The sequence below is a fragment of the Hetaerina americana genome, unplaced genomic scaffold (assembly GCF_022747635.1).
Source record: "Hetaerina americana unplaced genomic scaffold, ioHetAmer1.1.p SCAF_2, whole genome shotgun sequence".
In the NCBI taxonomy this organism is placed as follows: Eukaryota; Metazoa; Arthropoda; class Insecta; order Odonata; family Calopterygidae; genus Hetaerina; species Hetaerina americana.
The window spans coordinates 102,013,152-102,031,605 of record NW_027286763.1 but is presented as its reverse complement, the minus strand read 5'-3'; the positions used below and the strand labels follow the sequence as shown (position 1 = coordinate 102,031,605).

General features: G+C 37.5%; 1 protein-coding gene across 3 annotated transcripts in view; it reads right to left on the bottom strand.

Moving 5' to 3' along the window:
- LOC139688348 (5'-3' exonuclease PLD3-like) overlaps positions 1-18,454 on the bottom strand; it is an 81,192-nt gene that overhangs the window by 13,460 nt on the left and 49,278 nt on the right. For 2 of the 3 annotated variants that reach the window (XM_071585866.1, XM_071585869.1), the window contains exons 2-4: positions 8,973-9,091; positions 825-1,096; positions 135-318 (exon numbers count right to left, since the gene is read on the bottom strand). In XM_071585866.1, coding sequence (XP_071441967.1) covers positions 135-318; positions 825-1,096; positions 8,973-9,091 — 575 coding nt within the window. Of the gene's footprint in view, positions 1-134; positions 319-824; positions 1,097-1,460; positions 1,605-8,972; positions 9,092-18,454 lie in introns of those variants that run through there. The other variant, XM_071585868.1, reaches the window with a different exon arrangement.

Sequence of the window (18,454 nt, the reverse complement as noted above, 5' to 3'; positions counted from 1 at the left end):
GAAAAAAATATCAGTCAGATTTTCCAGTGAGAATTTTTGGGATCACCTGGGTGAACCATAAAAAAATCTTAAAAAGACTTTGCTCAAGGTCTGGAAAAAGTCATGGACACTCTAATAAATATATTTTTATTTACCTGCTCTGCTGAAGGGTCAGGCACCACATCTCCCCTCTTTAGCGTCCAGTAGAATGATGCAATTTCCACAGTTCGTTCAGCCACTTGTAATAGATTTTTCCAAGCTGAGAATGTTGATGGATGACCACTAGAAGTACTATTAGGAAACTCAACACCTTCAGGTATGCTTTCCACTAGTGTTATTCTAAAAAGGAAGAGAATAATTTAGTAAGCACAACTAGTAAACATATTAGCCTTCTAATTTATACATAAGCAAATTTCTCCAGTCTCTTATTCATACATATTATGACAATACCTCTGTTACATACGTCAAATATAAACTATGTGGGTACCTGTATCAACACATATAAAGTAACAACTTTTGATTTACAACATTCCGTAATTATAATTACATGAAGTAGTAGTGGCAATATAAATGGCAAAGTTTATAATGGAGTCATTTGGCAAAGTAAATAGTTATTGAATGAAAACTTTGAAAAGAAAACAGAATTTCACAAAAATTGTTTTGAATGAAAACCAGCAGTTAAACACGATAAAATTAAAGTACAGCAACGCTACTGCCATCAAGATAAATATTGAGGACAGGTATACTAGTTTCTGGCAAAAATCTATCAATGAACTAATAAATATTCGCCGTTGTCATGAAGATGTGCCGTCCAATTAAAAACATAAGTGAATAGTTGGACAAACCTGCATGAAGAATGGCACGCATTCAACTGGGCAGCTAAAAGGGAACTTTCTTCTCTCCGTTCCGTGTCCCACTTCTGATCCAACAATGGCAACAAAACAACAAGCACAATGAGCACCAGAATAATACTAATAGGAATGCATGACGGGCGACAGCACCAACCGCCCCATCTTTCCTCCTCGCTTCCCATTCCTGCATCTGTTCGAAGAACACATCGGGTATCCCACGGCTCCAACTCTGCTTCCGCTACATCAAGCTTCCCGCGGCTATCAGTCTGTCAAAAAACGAGAAGCTATCTGAGCAACAAGTGGGTGCGCAATAATACTGCGATTTATATTGTCATGGAACTAATAAGTCTCATACATGGCTTCGTGCGTAGAATTGATATGAGGAGGCATGAAATAGACCCCAGGGCATGCATTACAGTTACTCATTTCATTGGGTCAATGTACAGCTTCCTTTCCAGAAAAGTTAACATCAAAGAAGTTAAGCTCTGCGCACACTTAATCCTCAGAGATGCTCAGAGTCCGCTCCTTGTGTTCAGGCGAAACTCTAACGAATGTCAAATCCTTAGAAAATTGTAATTTTCAGTTATTTCTACTTACTAATATTTGAAAAAATAAAACGAAAAAAATTACCGATATTACTTGTTCTTCAGTTGGCTCACGGATCAATGCCATCTTTCATGCAAATCCAAATAGGCTTTAGAAATCTAATTGTGGCTAGCTCTTCAGACTCTTTCGGCTTATTTCAACACCATTTTGCATAATCAAAACAAACCATTTCATTCCACTCACTTTACTTGCTGCATGTTACGCGTAAACATTCGACGTACGCGCAGCGTGTAGTATATTTTATATTAGGTGAGCGGAATTTTCAAAACTTTATGGAAGTGAACTCCGTCAGCCATGCATAAGGACAGTTTTTTTCTATTCAGAATAACAATAAGATGATGATTACTTAATTAAAAAATCCATGATATCACTAATATTCCTAGTTTTAAACAAATGACTCTGGATATTCGGTGCGTTAATTTTAGCACAAAAACCGTAACAATAGACAACCAGTTCGCACTTTTTACGATAATGTAGCCAAAGGCATCACTACAATTATCAGAGCCCTAGACCGTTTGAAATTTTAATTAGTTACTGTCTAAATATTTTACGAAAAGAAGGACTTGTTAAGGTGCACTTACATACAAACATTCATCAAGTACCCTCTTGTTTAGCGAAATATCCTCCTTTTGTTGAGAAATACCCTCCTTCAGAAATATTATCATTAACTTCGTGCTATGTTAACCCAAAAAGATGCGAGTACTCTCCGGTAATTACTGCAGCTCTAAAAATTCTGATAACTTAATGGCTTTAAAGGAAATTAATTAGCAATCATTTTATCTCTTACCCTCTCTCTGTAAAAGAGCATACAACTCCTATTGAACCACTTATTTATACAAAGGACACCATAAACAGCGGTTTTCATCGTATAAACAATTTCTACGGTGAAGATTTCCTCGTGCTAAAGTAGAATTTAATATCTGGAGATAAAGTTATGCACTGATGATAAAGTGCAGAAAAGTCTGACAATGTATTTTCAGTACTTCTCGGTTTGTTGTGTGGAGTAAAACGAGTGAGAATATAAAAATGAGCACATTTAATAAAATGTAATCATTCATGTCTCCAAACGGGGTCATGAAAATAAGGAGTGAAAAGTTGGTATGGCAAAACTTTCATTCTAAGAAATCAATGCTAAGGCAGAGCGTTTATTTAAACACCACATATTTGTACTCCTCTGTTTTCTTAGGGGATTAGACAATTTACACAAGAAATAATGCTGTAAATGCACAATTTTCGTCAATTAATGATACCGTCTTTAGTTCTGACGTGAACCATTTCATGTATTCATTGTCAGAGTATTCTTTTTATTATTAATTTTAAGTACAAATGGATTCGAAAAGGCAGTTGAGATTATCACTGATTTTTTATTTTAATGGAATGACCTTTGTGTCGAAGACGATTGATAGTAAACGGGAACTCGCTGCATACAAGTATATCAACACAAAGTTGAGTACGCTTTATTGTCACAAATTAGCATAACCTTGGAATATTAATGGTCTTTAACATATTTTCAAGAAAGACAAATGGACTTTTACCAAAAATTTTAGAGACTTGAATGAGATAAGCGTGATTTAAAGGAAACCAAAATTCGGTAGCGAATGCCTTTGCATGTCTATATCTAATGAACAAGCGAGCGAATAATAACCAATAACTGGGGAGGTTAGTATTTAAGGACATATGACTCGACATTGACAGACATTTTATTTGATTAATATTTATCAGACAGATTATTATTATTTGCAAGGTACACGAGCACGGTTAAAATAATATAGCTGTCCAGCTGTTTAATATAGATATCTGAATTGTGATAAGCAAAAGGGATATTCCGATAATTTTTTTTCTTTAGTCTTCTTTATGTAAGAGTGAATCGCACAGAATTGTTTCAAAGGCAGAAACACCATTTTTTATCAAGGAGATATATTTGAATGAGACTTCCGCGTATGGTAATGTGGAATGTACGATTAAAAAGGAAGGATAGTGGCTATTAATCGTTAGGCATTGAATATTAAGGAAATGTATATTTCCACTACTTCATAACCAAATCTCAAATTTATCAATCTACGCCTTTTATTTTGCTTTAACAAGCGCGTAACCGCACTGCACAAAATCATGCTCAATATTAAAGTTTTCCCGAGTTTTTCTTAACAACCTTACTCAACGTCCCCTCATCAATTCCTCTTCCTTATGAAACCTTCTGCGCCTAACGCATTTCTTCAAATGTCCCTACTACTTTGACCTTCTTGGCCCACAGCACTTCGAGGATAGATGACATCTTCCACCTGCTCAAGTTTTCGCGGTCCAATGTTAACTTTAGTCTTCCTTTTCCTCGAAAGCCTAAAAAATCTTTGTTTTGTTTAGACTGATTTTCATCTCAATGCTATCATGAATTTTCTTATGCGCTCAGCAATTATTGTAACCGCTTGACTGACTAGATATTTAGAGTTTGATCATGTCTGAATTTATGGATTCCCCGCTTACTTTAACTTTTAACTCCTTCAACCCTTAAGATATCTCCACTACACAACCTTGGATTACCATTTTCACCACGTATACGTTGAAAAGAACGGGTGATAATGGACACCCATCTTCCTAACAGAGCCCATCTCTACTCTCCATCCGCCACACGCACCTGAGCAGTCAGGGATATATACACGTTGTACACATTTAAAGTAATTCGCCTATACCTCCAATCTATTCCTATCTTCTGTAATACATTAATTGATTCTTCCCAGTTCACTCTATCGAACATCCTGAAAACATCAACGAAAAAAGCAAATAAGAGTAAATCCTAATTATATTCCTGCGTTCGTATCGATTACTGATCTCATTACAGTATACTTAGTATCACGCGCATCACATCTCAACTTTTTGAGCCCAAACTGATTCTCCTCCAAGTAATTATTTTCCCTGCTCTCCATCCTCTTATAGATGATCCTAAGAAAACCAATTTAGTTACATACTAAATCTAACTTATCGTTATGTAGTCCTCACAACAGGCTTCCTTTTCCTTCGTTGGAATGGGAAATAACGCTGATCTCATGAAATCTTCGGGCCAAATTCCTCCTTCATGAATGCTATGATTAATTTCAGGAAAACTCTCCCTTCTACGTTTCCTTGAACCCTTAATTAGTTGAATGCTATATATCTACAAGGTCTTATTTGATTTCAATTCCCTTAATGCCACATCTACATATATCGTGATCAAGTGTGCCTGAACCTAAGCCATCCCGATCTACGCTATTCTATGTTTAATCTTGCGGGTCTTATATCTTTAATATATAGGCTCTCAAAGTAATCTTTCGACCTCTCTTGGGTCTGAAGTTGATCAGTTAATAATCCCCCCGTAATTTTATGCATATAGATTTTCCCCTCTTACTTCATAAGAGCGCTTTCACTCTCCTGGTCAAGCATTTCACCTTTCTTTTTAAACTCCCGGCTGTGCCCGTCTTTCTGTTCTCACATATTTTTCCTTTCTTTACGTCCTGGGTAGTCTTTCAACATGACATTTCCTCATCCATATGCCCTATCTTATCCTCTTGAATTTGTCGTTAAACACCATAAAATTATTATCAGAAATCGTATCCACTTCCGGGAAGCTTCGAATTAATTATGTACTCCCTAAATCTATGCTTAACCATTATATGATTAATCAACTGGATCTCTGGATCCTACGGCATTTTTCACGTTCACCTACGGCTAATACAGTGTTTAAACTATGTGTTCACTACAATTGAACAATGTTTCCTGCAGAACTCTATTGCTTACTTCCTTCAGTCATTCCTTGTTCCTAAAATGTATTCCTTCACCTCCCTTTATTCTCTCCCTTTGCTCGCCGTCGCGTTCCATTCCAATCACTATTCAGTATTTCCTTCCAAGGAAAAACACAATTATTTACTCTAATTTATCGTATAATCTGTCCATTTATTCTTTCTTATGGTTACTTGTCCATGGCTGCATAGACATGGTCTAGCTGGTGGACATGTTCTCAGATATAACAGCTTCCTGGAAAATATAATGGAGGGGAAAATAATAGGAAAACAAGGAAGAGGAAGGCCAAGAAAGAAATTTATGGACTATATAAAAAGTACTATGATAGTAACGACCGACAATCAGCTGAAAAGAACGGCAATGGAGAGAGAGACCAATGACTGCAACGACAAGGCTCCGCCTTAAGAATGATGGTTACTTATTGACATGCAGGCCTACATAATGACCTAGTATACAGAGTCTCGTAGTTGCCAGGACTCATTCCCATAATCGCTTTCATCGTAAAGTCGTGGGATAAATAATTGTAGTGGTTTCCCGTTCCCTTCCTCAATAGTTTTTACCGTTACACTGTCACTGAAATTGCCATCTCACTGAGGTCGGACACCTTTGCAGCCGCCTCCCTAAGGAACAGACGCTGCGCGAACTACCATACGTCGGGCCCCTACCCATCGAACTATCTGGAATGGGTGGAACTACCAGAAGCAATTATCTTTGCTTCCCCGAGCACAGCTATATGAGTTATCAGACTGTACAGTTCCTATGACCGCAAGGGGGAGGGATACTTAATGTAAATATATTAGTGAAATTGAGGATGTTGAACTATTGTCTCTTGAATCTTGAGCAAGCATAAAAATTACATTGGTTCAGAATATCATTCAAATAACATAAATAAACGTGTATGATAGGAATACACCCTTAAAAGAGACTACGGAACGTTTTTGATTTTCGATGCTTATACTTCCAAAATGTAGATACACTTGGCGTATACGGGTGAACTTCGCACTCTTTAGTACGCGAACTGATTTTTTTGGTGGTACAAAAAGGAACATTTTTATAGTGATGAATATGAAAGTTACCTGCCAATAATGCGATAAGGTGTAACTAGTTATTCATGTTTCCTATATAAACTCATTCATGTAAAAAAGCAGTCACTTCGCGACGATGTACTAATCAAGCAACTAGTTACAAGTGGTATACAGATTAAGCAAATGTCACACCAGGACACACGAATGACAAGTTCGGGAAAATAAAAGACACACCGTGTTTATGACATAACAAAAACATACGTACATAAATATATACACATATATCGTGTTAACTTTTGGATTGATACTGAGAATTATTTTTTTGACGTTTACCTTCATGTTGGGATAATGATTTTCATGATTTATACAAGAAGTAATGCGAGATGTGATAAAAAAACAATTCTTGTGGATATAATTTACCATTAACAGTTATCTAGGTATAAGATGGCCCTTGAACCATTCCAGGATCGCTGCCCGAGGGCATATCAAATGAGTATATGCATATGAGTAAGTTAATACAAAAGGTTATCATCCAACACTTAGCTTAAATGAACTTAATCAAATAAATGAGGCCAAATGAATCAGCTGAACGCAAAAATTAAGCACTAAAGTATCTCATCAACTTGTCTCTTTGCGCGAAAGGTTTTAGCAGAGTGGACATTTTCCACTGCATCGAAGGACAAGCGGCAAAGTGTCAGTAGAGTGCCAACATGAAAAAGTCGATTGTGCGAAGAAGACTGCAGCTATCTGTAAGATAACCGTACACAGACGCCCGGTGAACTGTTCAATTGAGATAAAGAGCACCTTTCAGGGAATTCATTTGGCTTTGCGACTAAAGGAGTGAATATTAATGCCAAGAACTGAGAACCAAAAACGGAAAATAGTTCCCATTGAACGTATCATGCTGTAATAACTCTGCCCAATGGAGTACTGTTAATGAAAAAGCTTTACGCTCTCCGATGAGGCCATCATCATTCAGAATTAAGACCGAAATCTTGATAAAGTGGACTGGACGAATATTTTCTCCCCGATTATAACTCACAGAATATGGCAAGAAAAATATTAAGAAAAAATCAATAGCATTTAATAATTCTGTGGAATGCTTCGGCGTCTTGGCTTACTTTAGCTTATATCTCCATAAAATAACACATTAATTTGAAATATACTCATAAAATGGGTACAGAATATATTTTAACGTTTACATGTATGGTTAGCGAGATTATAGATGCAGTCTCTCATTGATTATTCATTTAATATTGGAATTAAATATAAGTAATTAACACTCTCGGTAATAAATTTAGCGTTTAAACATAAAATCAAACTTTATAACACTTTCCAGAATATGCAGACAAAAAACAGTCGTTATCGAATCCTATAATTTATGAGACATTGTATGCGTGCCTCAGGGTGGAGCATACGTGACGACGGACACGAAAAAAGAAGCACATTAAATATAATTTTACTCCTTAATAATGAATTGCTATGGGTTATTTATTCAGTAAAATGAGACATATATTCCGATTGTGGAATAATTGTTTCCACAAGTTCGAAGGTGGAGTGTAGTGGAGACGTTCAAACATTATCTAATAATATACACATTTTAAATTAATATACATTCTAAAAATGTTCTTAACCGTTTATAACGGCTTCTATCTCTTTGTGTTGAATCTAAGATTAAATTTGACCCATAATTCGTGGCTCTTAGTCAATTAGCAGTGGAGTACTAATGGAAAACATCATTTGACGCAGCAATTTTCGGCTAAATGAAAAAATTAAAAAAACCAACCCATTCGCAAGCAAAGAAATTTTCCTTAAAACGATGTCAAGATATAACATTTGAGGTGAAACGCAACCATTACAGCGCACATGATCGAAATATCAGGGACCGAGGAAAATTGTGGTCCGATATTTGTTCAATTGAGGTGGAATGATCTAGTAAGTTTTAATAACGACATATGGCGACTGCAGTGTAAATGAATGAAGAAGACGATATTGCGTTGACCAAGTGGTGCTCGGAGTAATGGAATGATATATTCTATTCTACGTTAGATCCTTGATTCCTTTCCTAATAACAAAATTTTAATCCAATTGAATATAGTTTGATTGAATGTAGAAATATGACGAACTGAGAAAGAGGCCAAAGAAAGTGTACATTTCAGAGTGATCCAGGCATACTTCGGAAGCTAAAAAAATCCATTAAAAATTAGAATGCTCTCAACCTCGAAGGATTTAGAATATAATGCGTACTGTTTGTGTTTGCCACTTATTAATATCATGCAATATAATATTTTTTGAACGAGAACAGTTTTTGGATCGCATTATTCGGTATACTAATGCATTTGAGATCAACTCACAGCAAGACCACGATCTTTAGGATGACCCAAAAGATTGAAAGGTATATTGTATGGGAAAAAACACGCAATCTGCCCTTAGAAGAAATAATTCAAATATGAAGTATAGTTATTTAATGTTATTTTATCATTATTAGCTAGTATATCACACATTGTAACGTATCTTCGCAGTCTGGTCACTCGCACTACTTCCGTATGTTATACAATATCACAGGTTGTACAACATAATATCACAGGTGCCACGAAAGAAGCAGCAGGGCACTAATAACAATCGATGAATAAATGGAAATAACTCTATTCACAATATGAACTCAACAGGATTCCTGTTAAAGTGACGGGGAGGAAATTACTTAAATATTCTTATATCTCCGGGGTCGTCTTTATCTTCTTACCGACTGGAATGACGTCTCTCTCTTCCGGCTGCTCCTCCTCACCTTCTCCCTCTGACTACTCCGCTGAGCGTCTTCGACCCTGCTGCATCCACCGCCATCTGCTCTCTCCGATACCTCGGCTGGGAATGCAAGAACAAAGGAAGTTTTGAAGTCCGCGTTCACTCTTGAAGGCCTTAATGAGTCCAACGCACGCAATTCACAAATTCCATCTTGTTCCAGATAGACGAGATCGCCTGAATACACCAAGAAATATTAAGTATGTATCGAAGGCAAGGGGTAGGTGGAAACATGCAATTTTTGCCGCTCAAGTCTCATGTTTATGCGGAAGGGAAAATGAAGGAGGAAAGGTAAAGCACGCATCCGACCAAAATACTCGTTCTACACGGAAAGCCAGCAAGTAGTAGGTGGAGACCTTCAAGGACAATACGCACACGTCTAGGATTTTCCCAGGAGATTGATATGTCCCTTATAATCATTGACAGCTCTAGCTTCCGGGAGACTGTAATATCCTGGTCCAATAGACTTCAAAGATTGAAAAAATGGGTATAATCGTCCTTAACGATTAAAGTAAATATATTACATTGTTCATGAACGAAGGCCGATCAAGAGTCTCCTGAGATAATTTAGAATGCAGTCAAACTTATGTCACTCTTACGGCGAAAAACTTCCTTGCCAAAGTATACTATATATATTTTCAGCATACTACCGAAACTTCAATAACACCACACTGCTTAACTCGTAATGGGAATATTCATGGAAAAATAATATTTCTTATGGCTGCACATTTGAAATTTTTTAATATTACTTTTTCATTTTTAAACAGTAAAAAAATATACCATGTAACAGTTATTTAACATGTTCATCGTTAACACATTGAAAGAAATACGAATTAAAAGTAAAACAAAATTGAAACCAACTCCTGAATCTATCAAACCAAGCAAATGCTGACATGACAGCGGTTTGCACATAAACAGGAAAAAAATCACAAGATATTACAATGTATTACTAATTTCATAATTATTCAGAAATATTTTAAAATATTAGTCCCTCTTATGCAAAAACCACATCTTTATTCTCTTTAGGGAATCTAATTGCCTTTTAAGTCTGTAGGCAGTTTACTAAAAGGCAGCATTGTTAATTAAAAACCTTTTATCACCCGTTAGCGCAAATTTACGTTATCATGTGTTTTTCCATTTAACTAAGGGATGAAGGGGCAGTTTGGTCTTTCAACCGATGACCACAAGAAGTCAAGCCGTGATTATGGCATTCGGGATGTAGAATGGGTATCGCAACGAAAATTATATTAATGGACGAACTCTCATTTTCCATCGTACTTCGCATTTATATCTAATTTCACTAGCCTTAATTTGCACTCCCTCCTCGGTTCGATTATACGATATCTATATGCATCAGAAACGATCACCACATTATCGAAATCGCCTTTTTCATCATCACTATCGTCGATCATTTCTAATACCGGAGTTCCAAATTTAAAGTTGTAGGTATATCGAAATTACAATACTTAAAATGCGTTGCAATACTGCAAGAACATCTCAAGTTAGTTACACCGTAAATTGCATAGCACTTCGACAAGAAGACTAGAAAGAATAGTGCTGGGAAGATGTGAAATTATATGGCGTAATCAATGGTTCGAAACACGATCTTACAGCTATGGTGCCTCGTTCAAAACATTGGAATTTCAAAGACATGGGCTTTAAAAGCAGTCAATCAAAACCCTGTGGGAACTCGCTCTTTGTACCTGCTACGATTATTTAGCTTCGTTTCATATTGGATAGAATAAGAGGTTTGTATAAAAAGAATCGGTAACAGTTTTTTGCTGACGTGTGCGTGAAGTGCTGAATTCAGACCGTCAGTTAAGTGTGCGCGTGATTACAGATCGCATTAGCATTGACAATACGATAGATCTGCGCTAAACTCGTCCCAAAAGTCTTGACGGACGACCAAGATCAGAGTCGATTATTTTGCTTGCGAAGACCATCTGCAACGGTATCGCGTCGATTCCCCAACCCCCTTGCAGTCCCACTTGGCACAAGCAGGCCATTTTCCATTCCCAAAAGTGAAATCCTCCCTCAGAGGACATCATCATTGGGCTCCAAGTTCCGTCAAAGAAACTTGCACGTGTACCCTTAAGGACCTCTCGCAGTCCGCTTTTAAGGTAGCCTTTGAGTCGTAGAAAAGCCGCTGGCAATAGTATGTTGACGCTCAAGGGATCTACTTTGAAGAATATTGAGGCATCATAGCAATATCTGATATAAATCTATTTTCATGAAACTTTGCACGATACTTTTTATACACACCATGTAAATTCCACTAACACTTTCCTACCGACTCTGGATACGAGCCATTACCCGTACATATCAAATGGACAAGAACTGTGCTCAGAACTTGGAACAAGCGTAACCCTTCAGATTCGCTCTCACTCTAGCTTAAGTCAGGTAATATCTTTCTTCTACATTTTTATTAGCATTCACACCTTCAGTGAACCCAGTTTCTTTAAACTGGATATCCATCTAATTTCAATAGTTAAATACGCGGAGGTTATCTGAAGTGAACTGTGTTAACCCCTGTGAATTAAGTAACAAGGAGTTCAAGGAAATCCATTAAAATATTGATAGAATTAGAAAGTTGGTGCTTCCAGCTTATGAGAGACTATAGAGTTGAAACCCTCTGAACGGTCAGAAAAGATCAAATAGAGCCTTTAGACAGACACTGAATATTCGAGTTAACCTATACCGCCGTTGCTTAGATCCCATATTATATCAGAATATTAAAATAGTGGGATTAAAGGAGAGCATTATACATACTTACATTATACATATGATGTGATGCTCGCTTTTCCATTGAAAAATTCGTCATCACGACCAAAATATGATTAAATGACCCTACATTGGTGGACCTACACGTAGATTCTCTTCTTTCTGTGATAATTTCATTTGGTATACCCCAACTAAACAAAATTTTGTTTTTTTAAGGTGGTACCTATCAAAATGCTAATGATATTCATTACTCTGTTCCACATCCACGAGGAGGAACGGATACAATTAATTTTTTCCCTCCCACACAATTGAATCAGAAAATCGTTTCCTTTCGCCCCTGGCTACATGCCTTTAGGAAAAGCGGAAAGAGTTGAGACGCAAAAAATATTCGGATATCTATTTTGGCTGAAATGTTTAAATAAAAAGTAATTTTTCATGTGCGTATGTGTCACTGACCGGAGGAGAACGCTGTTAAAAAATGAAGAAACAAATTTTAGGTACAAGCTGAAGTTTACTTAATATTTAATACAAAGGAAAGTCAGTTGGAGAGGAAGACTAATTGACCATACGCAATAATAAATACATTAGCCTAAATAACGAAAGACGAGAAGGTAAGGCCGCACAAAGAATCTGCGAGGCAAGCATAAAAGGGTTTGGGTGGCTGTTCTTAAATTAAAGATTTCGTCAGAATTCACAAGTTGGCTCTTCACTAAAATAGTTTAATGCGACGATTACAGGCCTCCCACGGCGGTTGTTGGCGGTCGATATCTCTCTAGGTGGGAGGATTTGTCAATGTTATTCCTGTTCCTTCAAATGGATTCTCTTGAGGACACTTAAAGGTGCTACTCCGCTGTTTGTCGACCGGACAATTTATTTTTGACTTTCTCCCTCAGTTATTTAAGGGCTACTACTGGCGATTTAAAATCTAGCGTTCCTTACGTTTTCACCAAATAACCACATATAGCTGCCAAGCAAATTACCCCGACCCCGGATCCCCGGAGCAAATTACCCCGACCCCGGATCCCCGGAGCAAATTACCCCGGATCAAATCCACATTAAAATTACTGCTCTCTACTTGAAAAAATTGGCTTTTTAGGGTGTTACCCTGGGAATTCCAATTGCAATTGATAATTTATACAACATAAACTTCCGCGGAGTCTTGCTTTAATCGGCGGTTGAGTAAGCGAAGACATCGCCAAATGTACTGTTGACATGAATCGGAAAAGTGAATTAAAAAAAAAAAATGCTTCAATCCTAGCTGAACAAATGGTAATTTTACTTCAACAAGTGAAACCGATAACGCCAATGACATTTTCCGACATAATATTGCACAGTTGATTACACTAATTACTGTACACTGCTCATTTGAAAAAGTCTTACGCAATGGCGGATTGTAGAATGGAAGTCCCCCAAATGCCTGAGACTGTACCGCGAAAACGTAGTAAGAGGGTATTTAACCAATTGTAGCTGCTCTTATGTAGAGTAATGTACGAGACCTCCGTAGGTACTCTGTTGCAGCCATTGAATGACACCAAACTTCCAAAGTGATCATTTGGTAGCAAGCCAGATTGATTAGCGGTTACGTGGGCAGACATCTTCCTTCCGAAGTCGACGGATGCGTAGTGTTAACGAGTCACACACGGCGTTTTCATTGTACGAAGCTAAGTGAAAGCTGCCACCAATATCTGACATTCGTCGCGTCTCCGTCAAAACACGAGATAACATTGATCGAAGTCCTCGTTCCTCTGGAAATATCCCTGCTTTGCATCTCTCACTGAAACACGCATAGCTCACGCCCCGTTTCGCGCTCCTCTCTTCATTAGTTACACTCCCGTGTACATATAGTATATATACTTGTGTTTTGACGAATATATACATATTCATCCGTCAAAGTGATGGGAAAAAGAAATTATTATTACAAAAAAGTTCATCTTGAATTCGATCATCAAGAAACTTAATGACAACTACGCAAATGTTCAAGAAGTCAATCTGGTGCTCTCTGGTCACAGCTTTCTTTTCGGCTAAAATAATTCCATTATCGAAATCATTTCTGCAGGCATCGCTTTTTCGGGAAATTTATCGCTTCCCCTTTGGTTATCCCCGACTGTTCGTGATCATCTTCCAGGGCTAACCTGTTTAGGAGGAAGGAATATTGTATTCCAATAATATGTGCCCATAATTCTTTCTGTCCGAGACAGACTCCAAGAAACAGGTTCCAGATATATGTACAGCAACTCAGTCAAACAACTTATCTTGGAATTCCTAAATCGTCTTTGCGGTAGCTATTACTGAGAAATCGTTGAAGTCACATTGATCACATGATTTTCGCGTTAAAAGATCTTCAAATGATGTAATGAAATGGACTCGGCGAAAATATCCCGAGCCTCCAATGTATTTTACAAAGAGGAATAATTTTTTATCTTTTATTCCCAGCAGTATCTGTGTCAGAAACAACTCGGGTGAATATTCGGAGGATTATCTCGAATGAGGGTTTTCTATTCGAAAACCAACCCTCAACGAACGATGCAATGAATATATTTTTGTTTCCAATTTAGTTCGAGCCTGAAATAAAATGAACGAAATTTAAATACTAATAACTATGCCCGGCACCTAATCGGATCTAGCTTGTGTTACTTTGTGAATTTTAATCCCGTTTTTGTAAAAAAGTTAGAACCACCTATCCCGTACCATCTTGATATGATTCATCCCCAAACAAACAAATACACATTCAAACTCATTAATTTTCTGATTTTATTATTAAAATGAGTATTTTGGCGAAAAAATACGAACTGTGACATTCCAATAAATCATCTTCTTGGCACTGCAGCCGTTCAGATGCTTACCTGCCTGGAAAATAATGTATTTTGAGCCAGAGGCTCGGTATCAAGATGAGACTGGCACAACAAATGTGATTGTCCCCCCGATGGACGGGTATTATGCCGACCGTAAAGGTGGTACCGGCATCAGAGAGAGTGATGGGGGATTTTCTCGCAACTTGATTGGGTGACACAATTCAAGGAAGACGCGAAGCGAATGCCACGCAGAGTATGCTCGCCCGTAGGACTACCAAAGGATTATCGAAAAGCTAAAGTATTTTCAATTGAAAAACAACACAATGCGTCAAATCTCCTGAGACGTCGTTACCTTGTCACATGTGATGCTTTTGTCATGAAGTCTCGTCCTATTTCAGGAGGATGACAGACGGACAGAAAGTTAGGCGTTGAATTGGCCGTATGTGTGACGACCGAAACCGATATATGACGATAACCGGCATATAACGGCGTCGTATTAATGGTCCACAGGGCCAACTTAACGGCGCAGCACTGTTACCTTTCGACATTGCAGCATCCTATTACGACGAGAGCTCCTTAAAAATAGATATCAGGTAATACTATTTACACATTCAACTCACTATATACACATTCAAACTCATTAATTTTCTGATTTTATTATTAAAATGAGTATTTTGGCGAAAAAATACGAACTGTGACATTCCAATAAATCATCTTCTTGGCACTGCAGCCGTTCAGATGCTTACCTGCCTGGAAAATAATGTATTTTGAGCCAGAGGCTCGGTATCAAGATGAGACTGGCACAACAAATGTGATTGTCCCCCCGATGGACGGGTATTATGCCGACCGTAAAGGTGGTACCGGCATCAGAGAGAGTGATGGGGGATTTTCTCGCAACTTGATTGGGTGACACAATTCAAGGAAGACGCGAAGCGAATGCCACGCAGAGTATGCTCGCCCGTAGGACTACCAAAGGATTATCGAAAAGCTAAAGTATTTTCAATTGAAAAACAACACAATGCGTCAAATCTCCTGAGACGTCGTTACCTTGTCACATGTGATGCTTTTGTCATGAAGTCTCGTCCTATTTCAGGAGGATGACAGACGGACAGAAAGTTAGGCGTTGAATTGGCCGTATGTGTGACGACCGAAACCGATATATGACGATAACCGGCATATAACGGCGTCGTATTAATGGTCCACAGGGCCAACTTAACGGCGCAGCACTGTTACCTTTCGACATTGCAGCATCCTATTACGACGAGAGCTCCTTAAAAATAGATATCAGGTAATACTTTTTAATCTGAAAAAAATTTAATATTGTTTTCGAAATAGAATAAGGTTGGTGAACTTATTTAAAGACGTACCTTTCAATAGGACGATAAAAACTTAATCAATTTGTAAAATGCTTATGTTGCAATTATTTTTACTATATCCGTCTCTTGTTTGAGTAAGAATATTTGAGCAAGAATATTTCAGGAGTATAGAAGCGTCCTGACATGACTGTTTAAATCTTAACAGTATATCTCGTATTACGATAAATATTCGTAATAATATTGGGTGAAGTTCATGGATGACTTTATTGCGTACGAAAGAACTTTTAGTAAGAACAATATAAAATCAGATGACGAATATATATTCAGTCGTACAACTACGTGCGCACATGTAACAGAACGAAACAATTGCAAGATTTAAGATAAGTAATCCAGGTATATTGGTTACTTCATACGTATATTAGAGACAAAGACATCAACATCTGGTTTAACTTTGGTTTTTCATCATCATAAAGTTTCTCGTCCGTGTCATGATTATTTAACTTGGTCTTAGTAATTCAAACACATGCAGTCAGATAAATACACGAGATAGAAGTTATGTGAAGCCAATAATAACTATTTAGTTTAAATAGATTTTATTTAAGATAAAATATCATTCGCCTTTCAATTAACCGCTGTTTTAGTATCATTCAACTTTATGGTTAATGAGATTTATCAGAGAACAATTTGCGTCCAGCACAGTAATGATAAAGAATACAAATGAGAATTCCCACAGTAATCGGATATATACATTTACTTAATTTATCTGATAAACTGATCAATTAATTAAGGTCTGTACCTGCTATTCCGAAGAAGTCGTTATTGCCTGAGAAAACTCGAATGCTAACAACACCCTCTTAGCCTTCATTAATTAGATCGCCCCTTCGAATCGATAAAAGGCACCTTCGTCCATTACGACAAAGGAAGAAATAAAGCCACTGGTGTCCACAGCAATTTATTATGTTTGAACAGCCGATAAACTCGGGGCACGTATTTAATCTTCACTTGGGCAGACTTTTGGAGCGAACGTTTGACGTAGAGACGACAGATGACCTTCGACTGGCCAACTTCAACCTCAAATAGTTTTTTGCCATTTGTATAAGAGTAAGTAGCCTAAAAAGGCTTGTAGAATGTTAACAACAAATGGATAATCGTAATGAGATGCAAGAAATTCAAAGTTTATAGTATTGACCCATTTGTATATTTCTATAAACGGTTTATCTCATTAAAGTATGGCCATAGGATTTATATGAAAATAGAATATCATAAACTACCATTTTCAAGTGGCTAACTAAATTTGTGAAGAAAGAAAAATTTATCACGGAGAATTGATACACGCGGTCATTCAAACAACACCTTCGACATTCGTCAGCAGCTCATGAAAATGACTGAGCGTGAAGCTTCAAACTATCTTCCTTCCGTACTTCCTCTTTATTTTGATAAACTCTATGTTCCTTCCGAGAAATGAGAATGACCTTGAAAAAATGCTGGAAATTATACTTTCATGTGATTCATACTTTAACAACTTTTGGTCGGAAATAAAACTATTATAATGGACAGAGAAAAGGCTTAATTTTCCTTTACTATTCATATTATGAAGGACCGGCGTGAAGAGCTTTCGCATCCCCGGGAAATGGGTAGAGAAACCTGGAAGCTTCCCTTCTCCCCGTCTGGAGACATGGCACTCCAGTTATCTCTTCCGTTCGACGACAGAAACGTCAGACGAAAGGTGTACCCAAACCGGATCAAAGCGGAAAAAGAGAAGTGAAGTTCATCAATGGCGTGTAAATACACAGGATGCTCGAACTACAATCACTGTAACTAATGTTGCATTTTGCAGGTAGTGCAGTCTTACGATAAAAGTATATACAAGAAATTGATGGTCTGGAGAACTGAGGCAGTCTCTCCTGCACATATTGAGCGCGGAGGAAAAATATCGACACGGCTTTGGCAGATGGTCGGCCACGTCCAACAGTTGAAGGGAGAGTTTTATGGGCAATCCCACAATTTATCGCCATTTCCCGAGAGGCGGAGCACAGAGACGCGAGTATAGATCGATGCGATGGCAAGACCAACCTCGTGCACACACACACTCGAGGTCGAGTTCAAAAACGTTTTAGATTGACATCTACCTTAGCCAAAAAAAGTAATAAAAACTCAATTCCCCCCCAAATTACATTTGAAAAGAAAAAAAAATGAAATTAACTGGTGGTGGTTAGGAGACTCACAAATATTAACTCCTCAGAAAGACATATCCTTTTGATGAATATAATTGAAGCATCGTGATTCATATTGAAGCAATTAATATGAAAAATTATAACTTTCTAAAAATGAATCATCCAAAAGCTAAATGGCATGAAAAATCAATACACCAATCAAGTTGGATCACTTTCATTGACACTATTGCGAAATTGAAATCATTACCCACCACTTCAAAGGCCGTGTTTGGTGCAGGTACATTAGAAAACCACATGTGCACCATTGGAAAACAAATAGAAGTGAAAATTTCAAATCTAATATCAGAAGTAACACTGCTCCCGAGCGATTGCGAGAGGGGAAGGGATAGCAAGGCAAGGTGATTGAATGGGTTGGGGTGAAAC